This window comes from Protopterus annectens, chromosome 13.part0 (genome assembly GCF_019279795.1).
Source record: "Protopterus annectens isolate FY-2018-M chromosome 13.part0, PAN1.0, whole genome shotgun sequence".
In the NCBI taxonomy this organism is placed as follows: domain Eukaryota; kingdom Metazoa; phylum Chordata; order Ceratodontiformes; family Protopteridae; genus Protopterus; species Protopterus annectens.
In genome coordinates this window covers 890,216,677-890,236,800 of record NC_056747.1, presented here as the reverse complement: position 1 = coordinate 890,236,800, position 20,124 = coordinate 890,216,677, and the positions used below count along the sequence as shown (strand labels likewise).

Genomic DNA, 20,124 nt, shown 5'->3' with positions numbered 1-20,124 from the left:
AGTGGCTGAGCTCGTTTCTAGGAAGCTGGACAAGAAACTGATGTCCCCCCTGGGCTTTTTTTGGGGTAAGGGTCACATAGCAGACTCCATGGTTTTAACAGTGGTGACCTGCCCAAACAAGAATTCTCAGGTGAGAGCCTGACTGTCCATCCATCAAACAGGGATTCTAGGACAGAAATGGGAAGTGGATCTTAATGGTTCAAGTACCTTTGTCCTCAGAGTCTTAATTTACCTGATGTACATAATCAGATTTTAGAGTGTCCTTCCTTAACAAACCTTTGACATCCTGCGATGACCAGAGATACCCGACTCTCAAAGGCAAATGTAGAGGCGTAAGTATCAACTATGCATAACAACTCAAACCTCTCTATGATCCTGTTGCATGATGCTGCTTATGAAGTGTCCAGAGCTGCCAGAACATGCAAGAGACTATGCCTAGCATCGTCTATGCAACTTTGTGAAGACCTTCAAGGTGTCTTCCTTAAATACCCCCTTCAGTGGGTCACCACTATTTGAATGTAATTGGACTGAGAAGCTCGAAAGAAGTGAGCAAGAGGACAAGCTCACAACTCCACAAAGGTCCTTAGTAGCTAAATGCATCCTATTAACTTGTGGTTTAAGAGATCTGACAAATAGCCCTTCAGCCACTTTCAGGATAGGAGCTTATGTTGGGGAAGTTCCTTCAGTGGAAGCTGCTCCAGAGGCAAAGGAGCTCTGCAAAATCAAGGGTTCTGCTATCCCTTCCAAGGGAAGGCATAAACAGAACCCCTAGGATCTTGTCTGACTCTCCTGCTCTGGAGGCAGTCTGGTATCACCTCTCTGTACTGCATGGATGGCCATGGCACAGGATGTCTTTTTTTTCAGGGTGATAGTATCCAGCAGCTGTCATGTTCCGTTTTGCCAGTTCTAAAAATAGTATTCCTCTCCCCCCTTCCAGGTGTCCTACTCCATTAACTCAGGGTGGCAAAAGGATCAAAAGCCACTTATTAAAAGAGCCATTTAAGAGGCCACGTCAGACTAGAGAGTCTGTGGTTTATGCAAGAGTCGTTTTTTTTCACAAAAAAAGGCAGAGGACCTCAGCACCCCAAACCCAACACACACACAAATCTTTATGGTCTTGGTGAAGTCTATCCATCTGTTTCTGCAGGGCAGAGACTGGATGTGGTTGCTGGACCTCCAAAATACATATGTACATCAGAATTGTCAAGAAATCCAGGAAGTTCCTGTGGTTCCAGGTTGGAACAAGTCATTACTAGTTCTGATCCGTGATATTTGGTCTTGCCACAGTCCTCAGAGTATTTATCAAGTGCATGGCAATGATCACCTTTCACATGACACAAGGAATCCAGGTCTTTTTGTATGTGATGACTGGTTTCTCACTTCTGCTATCAGTAGGAGATTACCTTCTTCAACTTTACATATCCCTAGGGATCTGCATTAACCTAGAAAAGTCATATTTGGTAACAGCTTAAGCTCTTTTAGTCATAGGATGTCATCTGGATACTGTGCCCAAAGGAGCTAAGCGTTCAGAGGAGCAACTTTTCCCCATTCAGATGACCTGGAATCTTCTTTTAAGCTTTTCTTTACTCACCTATCAAACCCTCATGGTCTTTGGGCATAGTGGCAGCAACAATCTTCTGGTGCTACATGTGAGATATTACATGCAAATTCTTCAGTGGGCATGCAAGGTTCAATGGTCGCAATTGGGGAACAGTGTGAGTAAAACTTTAGAAATTACACTTGTATACTAAAGTTGCCTTCAGTGGTGATTGGACAGCTATAACCTCACAGTGGGTCTTCTATTCATTCCACTCTTTCTGCCACAGTTAACATGGATGCCTACGCTGTAGGGTGGGGGGTAGGCATTGTGCAAACAGATAATCCAAAGAATGTTGTTTTCCTTGGTGGTCAGTTTAAACATCAGTATACTGGAGATGTGAGCAGGCGTCCTAGCATTATAGGCATTCCAGGACCTTTTCCCTCAGTGTGATTATAACACCAACAACATGAATGTGGTATTACACATCAGCAAGTAATGAAGCACCAAGTCATATCCCAAGTGTTGCGAGATGATGAGAGTGTGGTAATGGGCGATTTAAACAATACTTTCTTGTTGGAGTCCGATTACCTGCCCATTTAATTTAAACCCCTTGCCAGGCAGGATTAGTCTTAGCAGAAAAATCTTGATGCTTCACAAATGGTCCCTCAGTCCGTGAGTAGTACAGGATATATTATTTCTGTTGGGGAAGCCTTACTGCTACCAGTTTCTTACCCTCTCCAATAACAAATGAAGTAACATTTCCTTCACAAGGCCATGGGGGCACTATCCACGAAACACTCTAGTCCATCACTGACTGTCAGGTTTTCTTTACGCTTTTCCTCCTTTACCAGTAATGATCAAATTCATCTAGAAAGTGAAGCAGTGCAGAGCTACTGTCATCCACATAGCCCTATTCTGACTTTGTCAGCTTTGAATCTCATCAGTAGGAAGCTACTTTTTCTTCCGGAAGTATTCTCAAAGTGGTCACTGGGCTAGTCTGGCACTTATTGGTTGTCTTTACAAGGCTGAAAGTCAATTGAGAGAGAATTCTTCACACCATGGATATGCACTTATAGTTCAAGTATTGCCTGAATCTAATGCAGGAATTTGAGAAGTGTCCAGATTTTCATGCTGTCATCAGGGAAGATGGTGTTTACAGTTGCCATACAGTCACTTTTTAGGTGGGGTACCAGCTGCATCATTTTTTGGCAGAAAGTGCTGATGGCCTGTTGATAAAAGCTGTGGTCAGAGCTCATGCCACTAGAGGAGTGTCCCCCTCCAGTGTTTGCTTCAAGAATACCTTTATAGGTTCATAGGTTTATACTAGGCTATCTGCCCTAGGGCATTTATAAGCCTAGCCAGAATGTGTTTGGCTTTCGCCACCCATTTTAAATTTATTTTGCTATGCCCTTTTTCGAGGTTAGTATACTTTGCCTCTGTCTAAAAGTGACACAGAAGTGATACCCGGGGTAAACCTACGATCTCCCATCCACTCATCAAGATTCCTCTTGAAGAGAGTCAATGAGGGACTCTGCCTAACCTGGACTGGGATTTTATTCCAGAGTGAAGGGAGCCTCTGGGTTATGAATCTGTCCCTCCAGCATGTCCTATTTATTTCAGTGCTGAGGTTCAAGTCTCTTGAGCGTAGCTCGATGGGATTTGGATTTTCTGAGGTGCAGCATGTCCATTAATTCCGGGTTGGACATGGCTTTATATGTCAGGCACAGATCACCTCTGAACAGGCGGTATGCCACTGAGTAGAGCTGGAGTTTCTTTAACCGGGCAGCATATGGCATCTGTTTGAGCCCTTTGATCCTCTTGGTGAGGTTCTTTTGCGGTCTTTCCAGTTGCTGTAGGTGTCTGGTAAGGTACATCCCAAAAGGGGCATTGTACTCAATTATGGGCCTGATGAGGGATGAGTAAAGAGGCGATGGCGTCCCTGATCTAGATGTGAATCCCTTCATGATTAGGTGGGCTATATAAAATGTTTTTCTAACCACTTTGGCCACGTGGTTGTCAAATGAGAGATTGCTATCAACTTGGGTCCCCAGTTCCCTAATTACTTCTTCTGTACTTAATGGATTACCACCTATGTGGTAATTTGTGGCACTGTTTTTGCCAAAGGGGATGACTATACACTTTTTGGCATTTAGCTTGAGGCCATGGCTCTGGCACCAGTTGTCTGTTTCTATGAAGCCCTTTGTTGCAGACATCTCTGTCATAGCCACCTGCTTGAGTGCTCACTTTGCCACACATTGTCATCTCAAGTGCGGGCACTGGTCTACTTTTGGGAATTTATTATTTAGTGACTTTGCTGTCTGAGCAGTGTTGTCATCCTATGACTCCTTCCACTTGGGTTTGATAAAATCAAGAATCCATCAAGAAGGACCCTTGATGTTAGGTATAACAGAAACATTCTTGTTTCAGTTTGTCATAAGAAAACAGTCATCATGCATCAGGAATGCTTTCCTGTTATCCTTGCTGAGGCCACACATCTCCTCCTCCAGCCCTTAGCTCATGGAGATGTTATTCGTGTTTCACTGTTGCAGTGATTACAGCATGCAAGTTGCCCTCAGTCGGCCTGATTAACAAAGTCTTGGGTCCTGCGTTGGATGCTGTCCCTTGTTCCATGACGTCAGGGGTATCAAACATGCAGCCAATGCTAATACATCAGACTTTCTTGCCGTGTGGTGCCCGAAGCAGAAGCAGTTCGCAAGTGCTGGTCGGCCGACTCCTGAAATTTTCGTTTTTGAGTTTCAGAACCGAAGTCTTCAACTAAAAGCGAAGTACCCCATTGGGGAAAATTTTTCTTGCTCCTTTTCAATATCAGTAAAAGTTAAAAATTGCATTACTTGTGGAAAGCAAACATCTCATAAAGATTTTCATTCGTACTGTATTCCTTGCCTAGGCCCTGACCATGACGTACCTTGCTGTCGGTTTTGTGCTTTATTTAATCAGCACACTATCCGTCATCGATATAGTTTTGCCTCTAAATATTTCGGTTCTCGGATTCGCAGGCCTCTACTGAGACCCATTCGGAGTCCGGTATGCCGCAAGATACTTCAACTATGGAACCCACGGATGACTCTACCTTGGAGAGGCTTAGGGATTTCCTTCTCTTACCTCAGCATAGGCCTTTGGCTATTCCTCCTGTACTAGACATTGTTGATGATGCTTTCTCGGAATCCATTTTGGCTCCTGATTTCCTGCCTCCTGCTCCCAGTAAACCTGATAAATACTACAGGGTCCCTGAGTCCCACAAGTTCCTTTTCAAAAATCCTATTGCAGATCCAGAGACTATTTCACAGGGGCCCAAGGGCATTAAGGATTCTACTACTAAAAATCCTGCCCCTTCTGATAGAGACTCCAGGGCGCTGGATAGATGGAGTAAAAAGGTTTATACTTAAGCAACCTTGACAATTAGAACTTTAAACTGCCAACTTCATATGTTAAAATATCAGCAACATGTTACTGGACTGCTTAAACAGAAAATTATGTTGATTCCTGACTGTGTGGAAAATAAAGACTTACAGGACTTAATGCATTCTGTTGAACAAGTTGGAAAACATGCTATGCAATGTGGTTTTGATTCTTTAGAGGCCTTTTGCAGGGCTGCTGTTACTAGGTATGTGCTTGGAAGGCATGCTTGGCTTAAGGAGCAATCTTTGCCTGATCATGTTAAAGCTAAATTGTTGGATGCTCCTCTAAATCAGGACCGCCTGTTTGGCAACAAGGCTGAAGAAGTCCTTAAAAAGATGGAAGATAAAGCTAAATCTATGCAAACTGTGAAATATTTTTTACACGTTCAGCCTCCTAGATTTAGTAGTCACTGGCATTCTAAGAATTGGTCCTTTCCAGCCCCTTCCAGGTCTTCTCAAGCCAAACCCAGACACAGCAAAAACCCCAGGTTTCAGTCCCAGGGGACTCACAGAACTAAGCAGTAGGGGGTGGGTCTCCACTTCCAAGTCTGGGAATAACTAGACACCCCCCTATGGTAAACTGTCTCAATGACTTCCTTTTAAAATTTCCAAGCGCTTATCTTCTAACTGCCCCTTTGGGGGGAAAGATTGCTCTTCATGCAAAAAACTGGGAACTCATTACCCAGGACAAATGGGTTTTAAATATAGTGTCCCAGGGATACATATTTCACTTCCACATGTTGCCAAAGCCAAGTGGGTGGCCGGACCTACCCCCAAATCAGTGGGCAGAGACTCAAAAACAAGTACTTTCTCTCTTAAGCATGGGGATATTCAGCTGGTACCAGAAGAGGAAAAGGGACAAGGTTTCTACTCCAAACTTTTCCTGGTGCCCAGAAAAGACAAATCATGGTGTCCAATCTTGGACTTATCTACTCTAAACACCTTTCTGGAGATTCCAAAATTCAGGATGCTGACTCTTCACCAATTACTTCCTATGCTAGGCAAAGACGCCTGTTTGGCAACACTAGATTTAAAAGAAGCATACCTGCGCATCCCAATCTGGGAATCTTGCAGATGATACCTACGCTTCAAAGCAGGCCACACGCACTATCAGTTCTCTGCACTGCCCTTTGGCTTATCTACTGTGCCCAAGGTATTCACAAAGTGCCTAGCTCCAGTTATTGCATTTTGCAGGCAAAGAAGTATTAAAACATACCCATACCTGGACGATTGTCTAATTCATGCAGAAAGCCAGGTCATACTTTTGAATCATCTGGCATTTGTAAAAAGGGTTCTAACTTGTCTGGGGTACACCATAAACAAAAAGAAATCACAACTGGTACCCTGTCAACAAATTACATTCCTGGGAGCAAGCTTAAAAACAATTTCCCAGATGGCTTACCTCACGCCAGAAAAGCAAATTCATTTGACAACCTACTTAAAACAAGTGGCCACAAATACCCTGCTATCTGCAAGACAAATACTGCAAGCCTTGGGGTTCATGGCCTCCTGTATTCTTCTAATTCCATGTGCAAGACTGCATATGAGGAAACTACAGTTGTATCTAAAAAGTCTATGGAGTCAACATTCTCGCAGCCTAGAAACAATGATTCCTATCATACCTTGCCTACGCCTAGAGTTCCTTTGGTGGGCAGAGGCCTGCCACCAGAACAAGGGACTTCCTTTCACACCACCCCCTGCTGCCCAAACCCTAACAACAGATGCATCAAACTATGCATGGAGGGCTCACCTGGCAGGGAATTGCATTCAGGGCAAGTGGAACCCAAGTCAAATGCACCTGCATATCAATCAAAAAGAAATGTTAGCTGAACAGAATGCTCTGACAGCCTTCAAGGACTACATTCTTCCAGGACAGCTAATGGTAAAGACGGACAACACCACGGATGTCCTTCAAGGATGCATCTGCAGTCCTAACATATGGGTTGTCCTGCCTCAGGCAGCCCTTCGGTCGGCCGGATTCCAAAGTCTGGGTCTGGCCTCGGCTGATGTCGCACTTCACCCGACGTCATAGCTGCTGTCAATTGGGTATAAAGGCATCAGCCGACGCCATTTTCCTCAGTCTTTCTTGCCGCGCGGTGCCCGAAGCAGAAGCTGTTCGCAAGTGCCGGTCGGTCAGATCCAGAGATTTCTACTACCGAAGACTTCTTAAAAGCTAAGTACCCCGTTGGGGACTCTTTCTTGCCTCAGCCGATGTCAGAAAAAGTAAATAATTGTTTAACTTGTGGGAAACAAATACCTCATAAGGATTTCCACTCTTACTGCCTACCTTGCTTAGGCCCAGACCACGACGTAGCAGCTTGTCTAGCCTGTGCTTCCTTCAACCGACGGACACTTAGACGTCGGTCGGAGTTGGTGGAGGAGTTTTTTGGTCCCGCTTTTGCTTACAAAATGCCGTTGGAGACTCCGACTTCACAATTAGCTAAAAAGCGTAAGGAAAAGGGCCGACACTCGCGGTCCGTGGTTTCGGCCGAAACCACGGTTAAGCCAACCGCGAGTGTCTCGGTTTCGGCTGAAACCGAGTCCACGGTTCTTCCTTCGGCCAAAGGCATACCTCCGACAGCCGAGGCCTCACACAGCATGGCTGAATCTGCTACTGAAATTTCTCCCGCTGTAGCAGGCTCCCAGGATTTATCAGATACTATTCCTTTAGACATTTCTACTCCTGCACGTGGAGCTGCTAGGCCCCCTGCTTCCATGTCTATCAAGGCTTTTTCTAGGGCTAAAGCAGCTAAATCTTCTAAGGCCTTGCCTGCTAAAACCCCCTCACACAGGCCTAGCTCTAGTTCCCAAATGCTCAGCCTGGCAGAGGACCTCATTTCTTTGATCAGGGGATCCCATCCTCACCCTGACGGGGCCTCTCATCCCCCTCCAGTGAAGAGGCCTAGAGCAGAGCCCCCTGAGCCAGTTTCTTCAGATTATTCCTCTGATGATTCAGAAAACTCAAATCCTCCAGAAGGCCCTTATTCTCCTTATGAGGTCTCTGACGCAGAAGACTCCATTCCTTCTGCCTCTCCTCCTGAGGAATTTTCTTTTGGGGAAACCTTGCATGCTATGAGAGAACAATTTCAATGGCAGGGCCAGGATTTTTCAGAGTCTAGGAAGAGGCTTAGGACCTTTTTACATTTGCCACAGCATAGGCCTTTAGCCATTCCTCCAGTACTAACAGTTGTGGATGATGCATTTAATGATGCTTGTACTGCCCCTGACTCTCTTCCCCCGGCCCCTGCTAAGCCCGACAGATACTACAGGATCCCGGACACACATTATCACTTGTATAAGGCTCCTATTGCAGATCCTGAAACTATTTCTCAGGGCCCCAAAGCTGTAGCAACTGCCAAAAACCCCCTCCCCTCTGAAAGAGAATCTAGAGCATTAGAGAGATGGGGTAAAAAAGTTTATACTTCTGCTACTCTTTCGGCTAGGGCCTTAAACTGCCAATTCCACATGATTCAATACCAGGAATTTTTGTTAGACCAGCTAAATAAAAAACTATCCTCTCCTGAACCTATAGACCGTAAGTCCCTTCAGGATTTGGTACATAACACTCAGCAGGTCAGTAATCATTCTTTAAAATGCGGCTATGATGCACTGGAGGCTTCCTTTAGATCAGCTATGACTGGTACAGTGATCAGAAGGCATGCATGGTTAAAAGAGCAATCCTTACCAGACCATGTAAAGTCAAAGCTCCTAGATGCTCCCATGGAGAAACACAGTTTGTTTGGCTCCCCTGCACAGCAAGTGTTAAAGAAGGTGGAAGAAAAAGCAAAATCTCTTCAAACAGTCAAGGATTTCTTACAGGTCCAGCCTCCGAGGTTTAGTAGAAATTGGCCTTCAAAGAATTGGTCCTTTCCAGACACCACCAGAGCACAGAGAGGCAGAAATAGGCGCCCAAGGGGCAGAGGTCAATCTAGAGGTGCCTACAGGCAGCCTAACAACCAGAGAAGTACTGCCACAGACCCAGCTACTACCACTACCACAGGACAGTCACAGTGACTTAATTCTGATACCGCCTACCAGGGAACAACTGGAAGCACCCTTAGGCGGAAAGCTAGCATTATTTTCAGTAAACTGGCAGTACATTACAGGAGACAAATGGATTTTACAGACAATAGACAAAGGTTACCGGTTTCACTTCCATACTCTACCAAGGAAGAGAGGAATGCCAAACCTACCACCAAACCAAAAAACAAACGCTCTAGAACAAATCAACCACTTACTAAGGATGAGAGCTATAGAAAAGGTACCGCCTATGGAACAAGGACAAGGATTTTATTCCATACTTTTCCTGGTGCCAAGAAAAGAAAACCAATGGAGACCTATTCTCGACCTGTCCACTTTGAACACATATCTCATTGTTCCAAAATTCAAAATGCTGACTCTACAGCAACTTCTTCCCATGCTGGGCAAGGAGTCTTGGCTGGTGACTCTAGATCTCAAGGAGGCATATCTGCACGTCCCTATACGACCAGATTGCAGAAGATACCTCAGATTTCTTGCAGGATCAGAGCATTATCAATTCTCAGCATTGTCCTTTGGCTTATCTACTGCGCCCAGAGTATTCACGAAATGCCTGGCATCAGTAATTGCTCATTGCAGGCTTCAGGGAATACAAATGTATCCATACCTGGACGACTGCCCGATACAAGCGGACAACAAGGTCAAATTAACAAAAGATCTGGAAAAGGTTATTCACCTATTGCAAGCCCTGGGATACACAGTCAACATAAAAAAGTCAAGGCTGGTATCATCCCAAAGGATAACATTCTTGGGGGCAGAACTGGACACATCAAATCAAATGGCATATCTCACAGCAGAAAAGCAAAAGCAACTACCACTCTATTTCATGGCATTAACAACGCAGGACCAGCTTACAGCAAGGAAAGTCCTGCAAGCCCTAGGCTACATGGCATCCTGCATAATACTGATTCCACATGCCAGACTACATATGAGGAAGTTACAATGGTACCTAAGGAATTTATGGTCTCAGCACAAGCACAGCCTAGAAACCCAAATTCCAATAATCCCATGCCTGAAGCAAGAATTCCTGTGGTGGGCTCAGGCCTGTCAGTTGAACAAAGGACTGCCTTTCCACAGCCCTTACCCAAGCCAGACTATCACCACGGACACCTCAGACCTCGGTTGGGGGGCACACATGGCAGACAAGTGTATACAAGGCCTATGGACACAAGACCAGCTGAACCTTCACATAAATCAAAAAGAGATGCTGGCAGTGAAACAGGCAATTCAGACAATCAGACCGTTTCTTCAACAAGGCCATCTGCTGATAAGGACGGACAACACCACAGTTATGTGGTATATCAACAAGCAGGGAGGCACACATTCATATCCTCTATGCCGGATGGCAATGGACCTGTGGAATGTGGCCCTGAACCTCAACATTCAGCTCCAGGCTATATTTGTGCCAGGAAAAGAAAATATACTAGCAGACACCTTAAGCAGAACTACCACGGATGCCCATGAATGGATGCTGCATCCAGACATCTTCAAATCCATTACAAAGAAATGGGGGCTACCAGAAATTGACTTATTCGCATCCCCACACAACCACCAATTGAAAAAATTCTGCACAAGGACATACCACCCACTTGCTTGGAAGGTGGACTCCCTATCCTTCAGTTGGGAAAACCTAACATCATATGCATTCCCACCTCTTCCTTTGATGCACAAAGTGCTACTGAAGATCAAAGAAGATCACCCAAAAATCATCCTGATAGCTCCAGACTGGCCGAGGCAGCATTGGTACCCGCTACTGAGGAGTATGTCTCAGGCACACGCATGGCCTCTACCTCTAGTTCCTTTACTGCTAACACAGAACAACTTCAAGATCCTGCATCCAAACTTGAAAACACTGCAGCTAGCTGCTTGGAACCTTACATAAAACAAAATAACCCAGAGTTATCTCAGAGGGTTAAAGACATTATCCTGGAGGCTCGCAGACCCTCCACAAGGAAAACTTATTCAGCAAAATGGAAAAGATACCTCATTTGGAGTGCAGCAAAAGGAGAAAATGTATCATTGGCAAACATAGCTAACATCCTGGAATATTTAGCAGAACTCTTCCACAGTGGCCTGTCTTACTCCTCCATTAAGATTCATGCATCAGCAATTTCAGCAGAATACAACATGGATCCTCCAGTCTTCTCTCATCCTCTACTCAGACAGTTTCTAAGAGGTATTAAAAATGTAAAGCCTCCAAGGAAGCCACCTTTGCCTACATGGGACCTGAACTTTGTGCTAGAAAAGTTAACACTTCCCCTTTTGAACCAGCAGCAACAGCAGAATTACAGTTCTTATCTTGGAAAACTGCTTTCCTGCTTGCAATCACTTCAGCAAGAAGGGTATCTGAATTACAGGCATTAATGGCAGTACAGCCCTTCCTTATCTTCCATCAGGATAGTGTCCTTGAGAACTAACCCTACTTTTATGCCAAAGGTGGTCTCCAGGATATCATTGAACCAAGCAATCCACCTACCAACATTCTTCCCCAACCCACAGAACAGGGGGGAAAGACTACTGCATACCTTGGATGTGCACAGGCAGTTGCGCTACTACCTGGACAGAACCAAGAACAATAGAAAAACTGACCAGCTTCTGGTAGCATATGCAACAGGAATGGAAGGAAAAGCAATTTCAAAACAGACAATCTCAAAATGGATAGGAAATTGCATTAGATTTTGTTACTCTTTTCATGGAAAGACAACTCCAGAGAACATCAGACCTCACTCCACAAGGGCTACAGCCACTACTACAGCTTTCTTATGAGGAGTGGCTACCAAAGACATTTTAGAGGCTGCTACTTGGAGCTCCGTGCATACATTTGCCAAGCATTACAATCTACCTTTATACTCCAGATCCCGAGCAGGTTTTGCCACTGCTGTTTTGCAAGGGATCTTAACTACACCATAATCTTCTTAGTGCCTCCACCCCCAGTTTGGCTATGGTATTCTACCCATATGTTAGGACTGCAGATGCATCCTTGAAGGACATAGTACAGTTTTGTACCTACCATAAATGTAGATGTCCGAGAGGTATGCATCTGCAGTCAGGATTACCCACCCTCCTTCCCCTCTGTGGTACTCCTAGGGTATTTGCCCATCTTGTAGCTGGCTGGGGGAATCTATTATGGTGTATTTGTTTGTATATATGTATATACATGTGTATTTTGTTTGCTCTCTATTGTTTGGAATCATTTGCATTTATCCAAATTTAGCCTTCCTAGAGGGCACCTGGCATCTGGGGCAAGAAACACTGAGGAAAATGGCGTCGGCTGATGCCTTTATACCCAATTGACAGCAGCTATGACGTCGGGTGAAGTGCGACATCAGCCGAGGCCAGACCCAGACTTTGGAATCCGGCCGACTGAAGGGCTGCCTGAGGCAGGACAACCCATATGTTAGGACTGCAGATGCATACCTCTCTGACATCTACATTTATGGTAGGTACAAAACTGTACTTTATGTGGTACATCAACAAGCATGGGGGTACACATTCTTACCCCATCTGCAGACTAGCCATGACATTGTGGAACGCAGCCTTGAGCTACCAAGTGCACCTACAAGCTCAATTCCTGCCAGGAAAATTAAATACACTGGCAGACGGACTAAGCAGAAACCTCATGGACTCACATGAGTGGAAACTGGAACCAAGGATTTTCAACATGTTGACATGCGAATGGGGGAGCCCAGATATAGACCAGATTGCCCCCCCCCCCCAAACTACCAATTGGACAAATTTTGCACAAGAACTCCCCACAAACAAGCCTGGAAAGTGGATGCTCTGTCTTTCAGGTGGAAAAACCTGTCAGTCTATGCCTTTCTCCCGCTGCCTCTGCTCTCCAAAGTACTACTAAAAGTCAAACGGGACAAACCAAGGATGATTTTGATGGCGCTAGACTGGCTGCGACAGCACTGGTACCCCCTCCTGCGCAGTGTGTCATGGTCATCTTCATGGCACCTGCCTCAGACTCCTTCCCTGCTGTTTCAGCAGGAGAACCAGATTCTGCACCCTCCGTGTCCAACACTGAACCTTGCAGCCTGGCTAATTACTTAATCCCTCCCTTACCATCCCTCAGCAAACCTGTGATGGATGTCATCTTAGAAGCAAGGAGGCCTAGTGCTAGAAAATCTTATGCTGAAAATTGGAAAAGATTCTGTGCCTGGAACAAGGATTGAGCACAGCTGCGCCCAATTTACCTCAGATTTTGCAATACTTAACTGAGATGCTTCACAAGTGTCTGTCTTTTTCCTCCATTAAAATCCACGCCTCAGCCATTTCAGCTCAATATAACACAGAATCTCCCCTCTTCTCTCATTCACTGCTCAAGCAGTACCTCAGAGGGGCCAAAAATTTGAGACCACCTAGGAGAGCTCCAACCCCAGCCTGGAACCTTAACTTTATATTGGAGAAACTCACTCTACCTCCTTTCGAGCCAGCTGCTACTGCAGACTTAATTTTTTTTTTTTGGAAAACAGCTTTCCTTTTAGCAATCACTTCATCTAGAAGGGTATCTGAATTACAGGTCCTTATGGCAGTGGAGCCTTTCATCATCTTTCATGCAGACAGGGTGTCACTCAGAACCAATCCATCCTTCATGCCCAAGGTGGTATCCAGTGTGGCTCTTAATCAGTCCATTCATTTGCCAACCTTCTTTTCCTATCCACAGAACAAAGGGAACGGATTCTTCATTCATTGGATGTGCACAGACAACTTAGATTTTATTTGGACAGGACTAAACCTCAAAGAAAATCTGAACAACTGCTGGTAGCATTTGCTGCAAAGGCAAAGGGGAAGGCTATTTCAAAACAAACCATTTCTAAATGGATAAGCCATTGCATTAATTTCTGCTATAAGCACCATGGAAAACCTATCCCCTAGGGGATCAGACCTCACTCCACCAGGGCTGCATCTACTTCTACAGCCTTTCTCAGAGGTGTTCTTACCAGGGACATCCTAGAAGCTGCTACCTGGAGTTCTGTACATACTTTCACCAACCATTATCATTTGCCAGTTTTTTTTGCCACTGCAGTATTGCAGGGCCTTATAGCTGGCCCTAATGCTATCTAAACTCCTCCTTCCAACATAGCTTTGGGAATCTACCCAAATGTAATGACTGCAACAGTGAACCACAAAGAACATAGTACAGTTGGTTACACTTACCATAAATGTCGATATTAGAGTGTATTCACTGTTGCAGTCCCAATTACCCTCCCTCCTGCCCACTAACTTCTTTTGGCTATACCTCTACTTTCCTTTACTATGCTTAAATGCTTTTTTGGTGTATTTGCTTTTTTGTTGGAGGTATACCTTTATGTTTTTATGTTTAATTGCTCCCCATTAGGGGGGCACCTGACATCTGGGGCAAGGAAAAACTGATGTAATGGCATCGGCTGCATTTTTTATACCCCTGATGTCATGGAAGAAGGGACAGCAACCGATGCAGGACCCAAGACTTTGTTAATCAGGCCGACTGAGGGCAACCTGCAAGCAGATTACCGAAATGTAATGACTGCAACAGTGAATACACTCGAACATCTAAATTTTATGGTAAGTGTACACAGTTATACTTTTCTTGTAAATGGCACAAATATAGACTTCTCTATTTCTTGTTTAATAATGTAAGTATCAGATTTTTACTGCCATCGTTGTTTGCAGGAAGGTGCTTGCTGGTGGCATGAGAGCAATTTACAGTGTCTATGTATTTTTGTGCTTTTATATTGTAGACTTGTGTTATGGCATGCATGGTGTGCACAGCTATGCTCAAAAACACATTTTATAGAAAAAAGGGTTCTTTGTCAGTTCTGCTGATACAGTTGGAACATATTTTTGAAGTCTTGATAAATAAAGCCTATGGATATGGTGATTTACAGCTGATGCAGCAGTTCTTTGAAATGTGGGTCTTAAAGATTAATTCTGAAGTCATCTTTGCTGTTGTGTGAGGTAATTAGTTTTCATCTGACTTCTATATTTGTTTAATTTGGGCTTCTCTTTAGGTTTTGTTATCGGATACCAACACGCAGTTTGTAGAGCAGACGATTGCAATTCTGAAGAACTTGCTTGATAATCACACTGAAGGTAGTTCTGAGCACCTTGGACAGGCTAGTATTGAAACAATGATGCTCAATCTGGTCAGGTTTGTATCACATTATCATTTTTAAGTCATTACTTGTGTTAAAATATTTTCTGTTTTGAGAAGAAACTGTTGTACAGTTAACCACTTAAAGGTTCAGAGAGATGTTTAGTGGTACATTTCTTGCTTTCAGAGAACTTGTATTTTAGAAGTCTCAACTCTTTGAACTTATCTGTCAAGTGGATCACAGCAAGGCCAGATCCCTACATAATCAGTAGTAAAGCACTGTGGGACACCAGACTATGGGATATCAGACTGGTGTGGGTTTTAAGTAAAACAAGAAAGTGAGGACATCCCCAAACATGTTGAGACCAGTTTATAGAAGGAGAAACTCAGTTACACACAAAGCAACAGATGAAAAAGCCAACTGCAGAGCAGATGAAATTCTTAGAATCTTTGGCCTACTTCTGCAATGTAGAAGAATGAAGTCCCAACTACCATTGAGCCATTCATAGTTTGGTTAGTGGCTTGAGCACTGGAAGAGCTACCAGGAGTGAACAGCTGATGTAGGCTTTGTACATCTTGCAGAGAGGTAGAGGTGGTTTCAGTCACTTGGTGAAGTGCAAGAAGAGGTTTGCATGAAACTAAAAACAGTTAGATTGAGGATGTGAGCTTAGCATTGCCAAGCCATTTAAAGTACCTTTAGATGTTCTTTGTGTTTCACTGTTGCCGTTCTTGCAGTTGGGTAATCTGCTGGCAGGTTGCCCTCATTCGGCCTGAATTCCAAAGTCTTGGGTCCTGCGTCGGTTGCTGTCTTTTCTTCCATGACGTCAGGTCGTCAGGGGTATAAAACATGCAGCCGACACCATTTTCTTCAGTCTTTCTGCCATGCGGTGCCCGAACCAGAATCATTTCACAAGTGCTGGTCAGCCAGCTACTGAAATATTCGAGTTTGAGTTTCAGAACCGAAGTCTTCACTAAAGCTAAGTACCCCGTTAGGGAAACTTTTTTTCTTGCTCCATACCGATGTCAGAAAAAGTTAATAATTGTATTACTTGTGAGAAGCAAATACATCATAAGGATTTCCATTTATACTGTATTCCTTGCCTAGGCCCTGATTACAACGTACCTGGCTGTTGGTTTTGTGCTAGATTTAACCAAAGCACTATTAAGCGTCGGTATATTTTTGTATCAAAGTATTTTGGAAACAGATTTAACTACCCAGAAATGTCGGATAGCAATCCGACTACTGGAGTACATAAAAATCGCAAAGAAAAGGACAGAGAAAGGCAGTCGAGATCCAAAACCGACGACGTAGCTTCTAAGCCAGTCGTCGGTTCGCTGGTACTCAGGCGCTTTCGCAGCCTCTGATACCCACTACCTTCAAGTCGCAGGCTTCTACCGACACCCATGTGGAGTCCGGCATGCCGCAAGATACTCAAGGTATTGGACCGACGGATGTACCTCCCTCTGATGAGTCCGGAGCCGCTGAGCAGGTACCAGCTTCTGAGGGTGTATTCAGACCTCAACATTTGTATATCAAACCGACGACAGCTGCAAAACCAAAGACAAAAGCAACTTCTAAAACTAAAAAAACGACGCATGAGCCACATGCACAGGCCTCTATGCCTAAAAAAACAGATGATCAAAATGGCTGAAGACCTTATTACCTTGATCAGGGGTACCCATCCCCCTCCAGATAAGAGGCCTAGGCAAGACACTGATTATGAATCTTCAGATCAGGTTTCTGTTTCTTCTGATTCCTCTTCTGATCAGGAATTATCTATACCTCCCTATGAGGATTCTGATGCAGAGGAGTCTATACCATCTGCATCTCCTTCTGAGGATTATTCATGTGGGGAAACCTTGCATACTTTGAGGGAGCATTTTCACTGGGAGAGTCAAGGTTTCTCAGAATCAAAAAAAAGGCTCAGGGATTTCCTTCTCCCTCAGCACAGGCCTTTAGCCATTCCCCCTGTGTTAAACATTGTGGATGATGTGTTTTTGGAGTCAAGCTTGACCCCTGACTCCTTACCTCCGGCTCCCAGTAAGCCTGACAGATATTACGGGGTCCCTGACTCTAATAAATTTTTATTTAGAAACCCTGCTGCTGATCCTGAAACTATTTCACAGGGTCCAAAGGGAGTTAAGGCCTCAATAGGAAAAAATCCTACCCCCTCTGACAGAGATTCAAGGGCACTGGACAGATGGGGAAAAAAGGTTTAAACATCTGCAACCTTGGCAATCAGAGCCTTAAACTGTCAATTTCATATGCTTAAGTATCAACAACATGTTATGAGATTGCTGAAACAGAAAATTATGTTGATTTCTGAATTTGCAGAAAATAAGGAATTGTAGGAATTATTGCATGCAGCTGAATAGGTTGGAAAGCATACTTAGTGGCCTCCTGCAGGGCCACAGTTACTGGATCTATGATTAGGAGGCATGCCTGGCTAAAGGAACAAAATTTGCTTGATCATGTTAAAGCTAAATTGCTAGATGCACCTTTACAGCATGATACTCTGGTATTAAGGCAGAAGAGGTTTTAAAGAAAATGGAAGAAAAAGCTAAGTCTATGCAAACTGTTAAAGACTTCTTACAAGTGCAGCCACCAAGATTCAGTAGACACTGGCCTACAAAGAATTGGTCCTTTCCTGTGTCAGACAGAGCTCAAAGGGGCAAATCCAGACGCCCTAAGGGTTCCAGGTACCAGGTGCAAGATTCATACAGGTCAAAGCAATGGGGCGTTTCTACCTCCAAATCTGGAGGATATGAAGTGTAAACCTACAGAAAATAGTCCCAATGACTTCCCTCTGCCTACACCAAGCACTTATCTTTTGGTAGCACCCTTAGGGGGAAAATTAGCACTTTTTGCTCAAAATTGGCAGTTAATAACCCAGGACAAGTGTGTACTAAACATAGTATCACAGGGATACAGATTCCATTTCCACACTCTGCCAATGGCAAACGGTTGGCCAGATCTGTCCAAAAATCAATGGGCAGAGGCACAGAAACAGGTTACATCTCTCATGGATATGGGGGCCATTCAGCCAGTACCAGAACAGGAAAAAGAACAAGGTTTTTACTCAAGGCTGATGTTCATCGTGTTTCACTGTTGCAGTCATTACAGTTGGGTTATCCTGCTGGTAGGCTACCCGCAGTCGGCCTGAATTCCAAAGTCTAGGTCTGGCGTCTGTTGCTGTCGCCTCCTCCCTGACATCAGTGCGCCCGGGGTATAAAAGATGCAGCTGACGCCATTTTTTCAGTATTTCTTGCCACGCGGTGCCCGAAGAAAAAGTAGTTCACAAGTGCCAGTCGGCCGACTCCTGAGAATTTCGTGTTTGAATTTCAAATCCGAAGTCTTCATTAAAAGCTAAGTACCCCTTTGGGGAAACTTTTTTCTTGCTCCAGACAGATGTCAGAAAAAAGTTAATAATTGTATTTCTTGTGGGAAGCAAATACCTCATAAGGACTTCCATTCTTACTGTATTCCTTGCCCAGTCCCTGATCACGACGTTGCTAATTGTCTGTTTTGTGCTAGATTTAACCAGCGCACTGTTAAACGTCGGTACGATTTTGCATTTCACTATTGTGGCAGAAGATTTAATTACAACATGTCGGATAGCCATCCGACTACCGCAATTCAAAAGAAAGGCAAAGAAAAAGAAAAGGACAGGCATCCGAGGTCCAAAACTGACGACGAGGCTTTTTCTAAGCCAGTCGCCGGTTCACCGGTATTCAGTGATGTGCTTTCGCAGCTCCTGATGCCCGCTACTTTAGAGCCGCAGGCCGCTTCCGACTCCCACATGGAGCCGACTAGGCCGCTGGAAACTCAAGGTATTGGAACCTCGGAAACTATTTCCTCAGATGGGTCTGGAGCCGCTGAGCAGGCATCGGCTTCTGAGGGTGTTTTCAGGCCTACACAGTTATTTGTTAAAAACGACTTCAGCTTCAAAGGCAAAGACTAAAGCTTCTCTAAAGACAAAGAAACAAGTGCAACAGCCCCTTGAACAGGCCTCCATGCCTAAAAAACAGATGCTCAAAATGGCCGAAGACCTAATTACTTTGATCAGGGGTTCCCATCCCCCTCCTGATAAGAGGCCTAGGCAAGAGACAGAATATGACTCTTCAGATCAGGTTTCCATTTCTTCTGATTCCTCTTCTGATCAGGAATACTCTCCTCCTCCCTATGAGGATTCTGATGCTGAAGAATCTATCCCTTCAGCCTCTCTTCCTGAGGATTATTCTTTTGGAGAAACTCTGCATACCATGAGGGAGCATTTTCACTGGGAGAGCCAAGATTATTCAGAATCTAAGAAAAGGCTCAGAGACTTCCTTTTACTACCTCAGCACAGGCCCCGTACTATTCCACCTGTGCTAGACATTGTAGATGTATTTTCAGAGTCCAGTTGGACTCTTGACTCACTACCTCCAGCTCCTGTTAAGCCAGACAGATACTACAGGGTTCCTGAATCACATAAATGTATTTTTAAGAACCCTGCTGCTGACCCAGAAACTCTCTCTCAAGGTCCCAAAGGGGTCAAGGCTTCCACTGCAAAAAACCCTACCCCTTCTGATAGGGATTCTAGGGCACTGGACAGATGGGGAAAAAGATTTACACTTCTGCTACCTTGGCTATAAGGGCTTTAAATTGTCAGTTTCATAGGTTCATAGGTGCACATATGCTTAAATGTCAGCAATATATCATGTCACTGCTTAAACAGAAAATGTTGTTAAATTCTGAATGTGCAGACAACAAAGAAATGCAGGATTTATTGCATGCAGCTGAACAAGTGGGAAAGCATACTTTGCAATGTGGTTTTGATTCTCTGGAGGCCTCTGTTATGGGTTCTGTCATTCGGAGGCATGCTTGGTTAAAGGAACAGAATCTGCCTGATCATGTTAAAGCAAAATGATTAGATGCTCCATTACAGCATGATACCTTGTTTGGTGTTAAAGCAGAAGAGGTGTTGAAGAAAATGGAGGACAAAACTAAAATCTATGCAGTCAAGGATTTCTTACAGGTACAGCCTCCAAGATTTAGCAGGCACTGGCCT

The 20,124-nt window shown here is 44.4% G+C and overlaps 1 protein-coding gene across 1 annotated transcript in view; it reads left to right on the top strand.

Annotated features, from left to right (window-relative positions):
• The window catches only part of NF1 (neurofibromin 1), a 5,218,972-nt gene that overhangs the window by 2,149,485 nt on the left and 3,049,363 nt on the right, over positions 1-20,124 (top strand). Inside the window, exon 21 of the mRNA XM_044054637.1 lies at positions 14,991-15,130. Coding sequence (XP_043910572.1) covers positions 14,991-15,130 — 140 coding nt within the window. The remainder of the gene's footprint in view (positions 1-14,990; positions 15,131-20,124) is intronic.